The 9,585-nt window shown below is 37.9% G+C and overlaps 1 protein-coding gene across 1 annotated transcript in view; it reads right to left on the bottom strand.

Moving 5' to 3' along the window:
- LOC148346390 (uncharacterized) overlaps positions 1-9,585 on the bottom strand; it is a 39,410-nt gene that overhangs the window by 1,414 nt on the left and 28,411 nt on the right. The window contains exons 17-21 of the mRNA XM_088324596.1: positions 8,253-8,385; positions 6,453-6,592; positions 3,460-3,583; positions 2,059-2,217; positions 959-1,115 (exon numbers count right to left, since the gene is read on the bottom strand). Of these exons, the coding sequence (XP_088180722.1) occupies positions 959-1,115; positions 2,059-2,217; positions 3,460-3,583; positions 6,453-6,592; positions 8,253-8,385 (713 nt within the window). The remainder of the gene's footprint in view (positions 1-958; positions 1,116-2,058; positions 2,218-3,459; positions 3,584-6,452; positions 6,593-8,252; positions 8,386-9,585) is intronic.

The following is a 9,585-nucleotide window of genomic DNA, read 5'->3' as shown; positions in this document are numbered from 1 at the left end:
TTTCCTTGCAGAGAAGACATATTAAATCAAAACAAGGAAACAGAATCTTACCCAATAGTATTGCTAGCGCCTCCTATAACATAATACCCAGAGAAACTCTTGATATATTAATCTACTTTAGCATATTTATTTAAATATAGTGTATAGCAGGGGTTGCTAAGCTTTTTGAACCTTTTCTTGTTACTGATTACCGCAAATGCAAAGGGCTATCAATTTAAAATGCATTTCTAAAATTGTAACTTGTGTTATTACTATACTGTTACAATATTATTACCAGGGTTGTAATTATTAGAAGTAGGTTTGAGATAAGCACAATAAACCATCACAACATTGTTTTTCAAGCCAGTTAGAAATCAAATTTCCCAGAAAATCTATGACCCATCACTCTGATGCTCTTGGGGGCCACCTGGTGCTTGTGAGCACGGGGTTGGACACCCCTGGAGTAGAGGTAAGATCGGGTCTAAAAAAATCCATCCTGACCTGGACTGTCTGTGTTAAAGCCCGAAGCAACTCAAGCCGGACAAATTAACTTGATTTGAGGGGCCGAACCTGACGTAAACCCGAATTTTCTTTTTTTTTTTTTTACTGTGAGGAGGAGGGGTGCTCCTCCGTGCCTTTGCGCAGATCCTCCACAAAGAAAAAGAAAAAAAGAACAATGTCGGGTGGATAATTTGTTTGAAAAAGTCGGCGAGTGCGAAGCCTGGACAAACCCAAACGCAATGATTGACATTTTAGACCCGACCTAGATTTCAAGCCAGACTCGGGGTAACATCTTCTACCCTGGTGTATAGTGTCTGTGTTTGTTCTACTCCACAACGGGGCGTTGTTCCAAGAAGAATACTGAACGGGTACGCTCAATATTCAGATACATCTAAAATGCCTGATTTGATCAACCTGATCCAATTATTAACTGATTATGTGGCTTCTTGCTAATTATCAACCATTAAAGGAGGCTTACCTTTGACTTCCAAGACCAGGTCTGAGCTGGGCATGTATTGGATGAATCCCTCAGGGGTGATGCTCCAAACATGGTTGCCAATCTCCGGTACGAGTCCCACGCGGCTTCCTGCTATGCTCATGCTGCCGCTCGGGCTCAGGCAGCACTCCTCGAGAAGCTGAGATGCAAGATAACCATCAGGTTTTTAAAAAATATATATAAAAAAAAAAATCTTTACATGTATTTTTTTCCTGCCAAAGCCATATCCCTCTAGTTGGAGGTGGCTAGAGTCGAAAATGCACTCACATTCACCAAACACTCATTCCACTTCGCTCTTCCTAACCTGACACTGAACATTTAGCCCGCACCACAAGGGGTGAGATGCTGTGCCATGCAACCCTTCAACAGCAGAAAGGCCCGACGGCATACACTGGTTTACCCCCTCTGCATCATATGGTTCGATCCCACCCACCAGAGCAGGTCACTCAAGTTAGCCAGTTCGAGCTGAGTTAATATCAGTCATTCCTATTCTTTTCTATCATTCTATTTCCCACCACTTCTTCACGTCATTCTTTCTTAGTCAACAGCCTTCATCGATTCTTTCCATATATCCAAAATCATCTTGGAACATTTTCACCAACCCTCTAAGCAAGCTCTCTCACCACACCAGTTCTTCTCCTTACTTCCTCGTTCCTTAACCTATCCAGTCGTGTCACTCCACACATAGGATGCAAACATCTCATTTTAAAGACATTTAACCCGTTATGATTACTTACACTCTGAGCTTGTTGGTACCACCTAACCTTCATACAATTCTTTGCATCCATTCACAGATCTCTTCATTTCAACAATCCGCTCAGCACACCCATTGCCTTGCACCCTTCGCCCACCCTCCTCCAAACCCCCACCTGCTGCCACAAACATACTTAAATACTTTAAACCATCTACCTCCTGCAACTTTACACCGTTCAACGAAAACTCGAATCCACCATTCGAACACCTCATTACTCTTATCTGCATTCACCATAAGCTTCCTTCTCTTACACACTCTTATCAAACTCGACTACCAAAGCACTCAGTCCTGCTCAAAATGCAACCCCCCTCAAAAATCTGCCCTATACCTTGCAGTGAAGGTGGCCGGCACGGTAGAGCCAGATCTGCTCCAGGCCGTCGGTCTCCTCGGCCTCTTGGACCCGGAGCAATTTAACTTCTTCAAGGTCTCCGGTCACCGACATCAAAAGTCGGGTTTGTCTGTTGCGTAAGCGGAAGTGTACGTGCCTCTGTGCAGAAAATGTGGTAAAAAAAGAAAGAATTGTTTATGATCGTAACAATCCCAACATAAAATTAAGAACTTGGACCAATGGCAGAAAGTGTTTAACCCCAAAAACTCTATAGAAACATAGCTCAAGGAACAAAAATATTATTAAACAATTTTAAGAAATATTTTTCTTTAGTCAAGTTAAACTCATAATAATTTTCTTTCTATTTTGCCCATTTAAAATTTAGTTCCAAAGACAAACACTGATTTTTAAAAAAAAATCATTTTAAGTATTTTTCTTATTTTTGGACAAGTTAGAATTATGAAAAAAAAAACTTATTTACTTGGCCTATTAAATATCACTTAAAGGTTCCCTAAACAAATTTGGGGATTTTTTTTTTAATTATTTTAATTACTTTTTATTTAAGACAAGGTAAATGTAATTACGGTACCTATATTTTTTTAACCCATTCAGAAAATTATTTAAAAATAAGTTAAAGAAATAGTTAAAATAATAATTTCAATCACTTTAAGTATTTTTCAAATTTTAGACAATTTCAAATTTCTATATTTTGCCCATTTAATAAAGATGAAAAAGCATACAACAAAATATATTATTTTCCTTATTTTATATGAAAAAATTTAAAATGATTAATTAAAAATAATAATTATATATTTTTTCTTTATAAGTTTTATTGTCATTATATTTCTAACTTGTTCTGTCATAAAATAATGAAGCTCATTTTTTATTTGTATTTGATCTTTAAATCTTTTCCTATCTTGATGAAAATACTTGGATGATGCCAGTTGTTATCTTGGATAATTTAAAGACTGATTTAGGGATTTCATTTTATTTTCTGCTTAAGAAACAATTGTAGTCAACGAAAAAAGTTTTATATATAGTTAAAAAAACAACAAAAATATTTTTCACATTTTAGATAAACAAGTTCAAAATAAATACAACTATTTTTTTTATTAATTTTGTTTTCGTGACAGTCAAATTTTAACCTTCTTTTCCTAAAAAATAATACAATTTTTTTATTATGAGAAAAACATATTAAAATTATATGCACATTTTAAACTATATTTCTTCTTCATTTAAGATGCTCTAAAAATTATTTGGCAGCTGTTTGATTGCACAATTTAGCCCATTTTACTGTTTTTCACCATTTATAAAAAATGATAACAATTGTAGTAAAATTTAAAAATAAAAAAGGTGGAGTTAATAGGAATGCATTTGGGGTAAAGTGAAACATTCATGCACCTGCAAAAGTGGTCGGAGCGATCCAATTTTACTCCACTTGCTGAATTGGCGCCATTCGGGTACCTCGCCGGGTTTGACTAGAATTTGGGCTCCTCGATAGTTGATGCCTTCATATAATATCCACCTAGAACAAAACAAAGTTTTTTTTCAATGACATGTTTATGTGATTGCTACATTCTTTTTCATGCCTCTGCTTAAAGTGACAGTCTGTCAAAATTCGGTGCTAGAGAAGGAAACAGTGGGGAAAAAAGAAAAAAAATGCCTGAATCACAGAACTCGTTTGCTTTCTTGATCAGCCGTGGAAAGCAATCGACAACCAAGGACGAAGCAGGAGCAGCTAGCACTAACAACAACAGCAGCTAGCCATAGGATGAGGCCAAGTGGCTAACATGACTAGAGAAGCACACAGTGGGAAAAAAAGTCAAAAATGACAGGACTCTGCAACCATCACATGCAGGGCTAAGCTGTGGAAAGTTGCCGTTAAAAGCCCCAACGGGACATGCTAGCTTGACAAAATAGTCATTTTGGCTTCCGCAGTATTAAGACGGCAGCCAAACATGTTAGTTTCTTCTTGTTTTGTCATATAATTACCCATTTCTAATTGTAAAATCATGTTTTGGATATAGTTGTAAGTAGATTTGCTTTCTGCCATATTTATTTGAGCTGAACATCTAATTCGGTGGTTACTGGATAGCCCAGTAGGTCACCACCAGAAAATGTCCAAAATAGCCTCTTGTCTCTGTACTATCATGAAGGAAGCAAAACACATCATATTTTAGCTTTAAATTATTGGTTTGCAGTTCATTGATATTGATATCATTGAACAGTCCAAAGAAAAACGTAAATAGAAACAAAAAGAAAAAACGTAACCTGGTTTGATTCTAAACAAACTATGACTTATTTACAAAGAGAGGAAAATCAAATCGTTAACCTAGTTCACATTTGTGGAAGGAGAAATTTCCGTTTCTAGCTACTAACGGAGGGAAACCGTGTGGAAAAAGGGGAGAGGGGGTTAGAAAAAAATATTTTTTTTGAAAGTACTGATCAACGAGCCAGATTTTAAGATTATCAACTCATTTCACGGATCAGTTGTTACTTCATAGTGTGTCAGAGTAAAATATTTGCCCAAAACACCAAAAACGTTTTTTTGTGGAAGATTTCACTTTGTTGTCAGTCAATACCCTATTATTTCAATGAGCACAGTATTTTTACACCACTAGGGGTCGCTATATGATAAACACTGGGACTACAATGCACGCTTTGTATTTCCTCCTTGAGACTTCACACTAGTAGTCTGAATGTCACACATCAGCAGCAAATTGACATCATGTCAAGTCATGTTTATTTGTGACGCCCTTAATCACAAAGAGTCTCAAAGGGCTGCACAGACCACAGATTATTGCAAACTACAGACTATTATGACACCATCCCCTGATCTAAAACCTACATGAGGGCAAATAATACAAAGATATTGTCAACATAAAATATAGGTTAAAATTATATCTGAAAGATACGAGGGAGCAAGTTCATGCATGATTTTGTATACTACCAACAGAACCTTAAAATCATATCTTAAGCTAACAGGGAGCCAATGCAGGTTAGCTAAAATCGGGGCAATGTGATCACATTTTCTTGTCTTAGTCAAAAGCTTCGCTGCAGCATTTTGTACTAGCTGAAGACTCTTGATTTTGGACTTCGGGAGACTGGAGAGTAGTGCATTTCAGTAATCAAGATGGGAGGTAACAAACGCGTGAACTATAATCCCCGCATCCGACTGAGACAGCATAGGGCGAATTTTAGCAATGTTGCGAAGATGGAAAAAAGCTTTTGTAGTAATATTCTTAACGTGTGTTTGAAAGGACAGATCGGGGTCAAATATGACACCTACATTTTTGACTGAGTCACTCTGGGTGATATGACATTTGTCAATGTTCACAGCCGTTTTTGAGAACAAGTCACGGCATTCAGATGGACCAATAACTAGCATTTCAGTATTTTCAGAGTTAAGGCGCAAGAAGTTGAGTGACATCCATTCTTTTATCTCAGTGAGGCAGGCCTTCAACTTTCCACAGTTTAGTGTGGCAGATTCTTCCATCGGAAGATATAGTTGAGTGTCATCTGCGTAGCAATGGAAATGGATATTATACTTGCGAATAATAGCACCTAATGGAAGCATGTGAATGCTGAAATAAAGGGGGCCAAGTACTGAACCCTGCGGAACACCACAGGTAACACTAAAGGGCTCAGATGTCATTTCACCATATTTAACACAGTGCGTCCTATCTGAGAGGTAGGGTCTGAACCATAAGAGGACGGTTCCTAAGAGACCAATCCATTTTTCCAACCGTTCTAGTAGGATATTATGGTCCACATTGTCAAAGGCAGCACTAAGGTCCAGCAGCAGCAAGAGTGAGTCCATTGCCAGTAGAAGATCATTGGTTACCTAATCAGGGCTGTCTCAGTAGAGTGGTTATCCCTGAATCCTGATTGCATAGATTCAAAGAGATTGTTCTCGGATAGCAAATCATTCAGCTGCTGTGCCACAACTTTTTCAAGTACTTTAGAAAGAAACGGTAGGTTTGACACAGGTCTATAATTACATAAACTTTCTGGATCAAGGTTGGGTCATCAGTGTTGTCTTGCTCAAAAAGAAGAACCTTATCCCTGTATTTGGTGGCACCTTTTTTATTCAAAACGATACTCGTACTGAAGGAGTGGAAATCATTATCAAGCATTGATACTACTATTACTTTTGAACAGGATGCATTCGGCGTAATTATATAAGTATAAGCAGATTGTACCTTGGACCTCACTTCATGAGTTTTCATGATTATTATTTGTTTTATTACACTTAAAATAATCTCCACTATAAAGAATAGTCGCCAGGTCCTGCTCGTAGCAATATGCAATCGGGGACAATGGATCGATGGATATTTTTCAACCAAGGTGCCAAAAAATGGTGCCAGTAATGGTGTCAGATCACATGTACTCACTTTCCGCCCTCCACCATCAGAGATTGGACCCGAGCGCATCCCTCAGCCAGCTGAAGGTTGACGCATCCGTCCGTCAGCACCACTCGCTTCCCGCGGAGGCCGCTGCGCTCGAAAAGGACGATAGAGGGCTGAGAAAATTCCTGCCGAGAATTAGAAAGTGGGAGGGACTCGGTGAGGTATGCAAATTGGAGTTTGTGATGTTACCGTGGAAACGGACTACACTCAGACCTTTGTACCTACTCGGCGCTATTTCGTCCAGCCCGAGGGAGCAATTGCGGCACGGTTCTTGAAACGGAGCCGAAATATCTTCCGCGCAACAAAAATTGTTTTTCTCCAGAGCAGGGGTGTCAAACGGGCGGCCCGTGGGCCGGATCAGGCCCGCTAAGGAATTGAATCCGGCCCGTGAGACAACGCCCAGAGAAGCGCGAGAGAAAAACGAGCTGCAGGTTGAAATATGTCCACTTGATGTTGCCAAAGCCAGGTGCCTCTCACCAAGATGCTGTACTTGTATTTCTTTCTCTCTCTCTCTCTCTCTCTCTCTCTCTCTCTCTCTCTCTCTCTCTCTCTCTCTCTCTCTCTCTCTCTCTCTCTCTCTCTCTCTCTCTCTCTCTCTCTCTCTCTCTCTCTCTCTTTTCCTCCCTTTTTCTCTCACTTTCTGTCTCCCTCTCTTTTACTCTCTGTGTCTCTTTTTTCTTTCTTTGTTCTTCTTTGTCTTTTTCTCTCTGTGTGTCTTTTTACCTTATTTTGCTCTCTCCTCCTTTTTCTCCTTTTCTCTCTCTCACTTTACCCTTCTCTCTTTCTCCCCTTCTCTCTTTTCTCTTCTTTTCTCCTCTCTCTCCATCTCTCTTTCTGTCTTTCTACTTCTCTTTGGATTTCTTTCTTTCCCTCTCTCTCTCTCACTAGTTCTCTTTTTTTCTCTTTTCTTTGTCACATTCTCTCTTTCTCCCTAACTCTTTTTCTCTGTCCCACCTTCTCTTTTCCTTTCCCCCTCTTTCTTATTCCTTTCACTCTTTTTTCACTTGATTTAAAATGAGATTGACCCCCTTCCTTTAAAGAAAACGAAATAATCGTCGACAAAAAGATTCCTTAAGAATGTCATAAAATGAAAAATAAAAAATTTGAGAAATTACCCTGACGAGAATATTAAAAGAATTATGTAAACTTTTTATATATATATTTAAATAAATCACTTGACAAGAAAATTTTGTAAAAACGAAAAATGAGAGAATTTTATCTTAAAATTTGTAAAATTATCTTGACAAATACATTTGGTAAAAAATATCGAAGTAAGAAAAAAAAAATCCTTAAATTAAACAAAATATTCTGACATTTTGCCCAATGTCAAAAACATGATACCATTGCGTTACTTAAAAAATGCTATCTGTCATTTTGCCATTTTTTACTTGCCAACGCCAAGTTGCTTGTGTTGCGCGTGCAAGTACGTGTATCTCTTAGACGTGCTTGAACAAATGTATTTTTTCATCTTATTTGGTGTTTGGACTGCATTTGAAACAGTCCTTTTCTTACTTTCACCGTTTTCGAGCTTCACAAAAAAAAACGATGAGCATGAAATCACTCTCCTACCCCTGCTGTCTAAGAACAGATCTGATAAAAGTACGCTAAAAGCAGATAGAAATTATAAAGGCTCTTTGAACTCGGGCATTATTAACACATAATTTAAAAATTAACTTTTTAAGAATCTTTCTAACAATGCACCCCATTTTTAACATTTAATAAGGTCAAATCCATAATTTTGTATATTTCTAACATTGTCCATCCAGTGATGAGGTATGTACTTACAAATCCGACCGTCTGTAAAGAAAGGATAGCCCCATTGGCATTGGTGCACCCCATGGCCCTCAGGTCCTGGTAGTTCCCCTCCTCCAGCAGGTACATCCTGCCAGAAAATCCCTGCCCTTCGAACGCCAACCAGCTAAGAAACCAAAATGAATTCAATCAAATTTATTTGTAGGGCACTTTTCAGGTAATGGATCGCTACTCAAACTGCTCTATCAAAAAATCAATTAAGAGCCATATCAAAAAAGTGGGTTCCTGCAGACCTTATCCATAGGTGAGGATCAAATAGGCTGAATGCTGCTTCACCCTTTGGTCCTCATCTTAGTATGAATTAACAAATCACCGCCAGAGGATCTTAGAGAACCCGAAGGCTAATACACAGTGTTTGTACGGGTGCTTGAGATCCTTGAAAATGCTTCCATTTTCATGTTGTGTTTTAAAGGTCAGGAAAATGTTTGAATTTTGGGTGAAGTCCTTCAAAAGTGCTTGAAATATGTTATTGCCATGTTTCCTGGCAGTTTGACTCGACAGACCACACTTTTAAATGAACATTTTTAAAAAGTGCATAAAAATGACCTGTCCTCTATATCGAGTTGTCATGTGAAGCCTTACTGCCCCCTACTGTCGCATCAGAGAGGATATTTTTATCAGACTATTCCAGCTTTTTCGTGAAGCGGCTCTCTTAGCTCGGCTCACTGAGAAGAGCCAGCTCCTTTGGCTCCTCAGATTTTTTTAAGTGATATATTATCAGTTAGAATAAAACATTATACGCCAAATTATTTTGTAATTAGTCATTTCATATGTTTTGTAGGGGATCTTTGCAAAACACATGAAGCATGAATTAAAATATTCACAGATTTACAAAAAAATGGTTTACACACGGAACTTAAAGTCGAACAAAACTACAAAATCCCTGAATATGCAAATAATATAATATCAATTTAAAAGATTACCTCTTGAGTGCTATAAATGAACGATGAAATGCAAATAAATAAACTGATTAGAGTTGTATTATAACAAATTTAGACAAAGATCTTCTGAAAACATGCAAAAAATATCAATTAAGTAAAACAAAAGCAAAAGATAAGCAGTCTCTAAGATTCAAAGATTAAATGCGCTCCACTTAAGAGCAATCAATATCATTAAAATGAATTTTTCTCATTTTTCTGCTTTTTATACAAACTGTACTTTTTCTTTTGTCTTCTGTATTGAACTCCATTATTACCCAACACCTATAGAGCTCTTTATCTGATCGTACACACGTGTGACATAGCCAATCCGCTCTTGAATGGCAGAATTCATGTCGGTTTACAGCAGCCCATTGACACAAAAAGGT

This window comes from Urocampus carinirostris, chromosome 20 (genome assembly GCF_059441175.1).
Source record: "Urocampus carinirostris isolate Australia breed hairy pipefish chromosome 20, RoL_Ucar_1.0, whole genome shotgun sequence".
Taxonomy (NCBI): domain Eukaryota; kingdom Metazoa; phylum Chordata; class Actinopteri; order Syngnathiformes; family Syngnathidae; genus Urocampus; species Urocampus carinirostris.
This window is presented reverse-complemented; position numbering and strand designations above follow the sequence as displayed.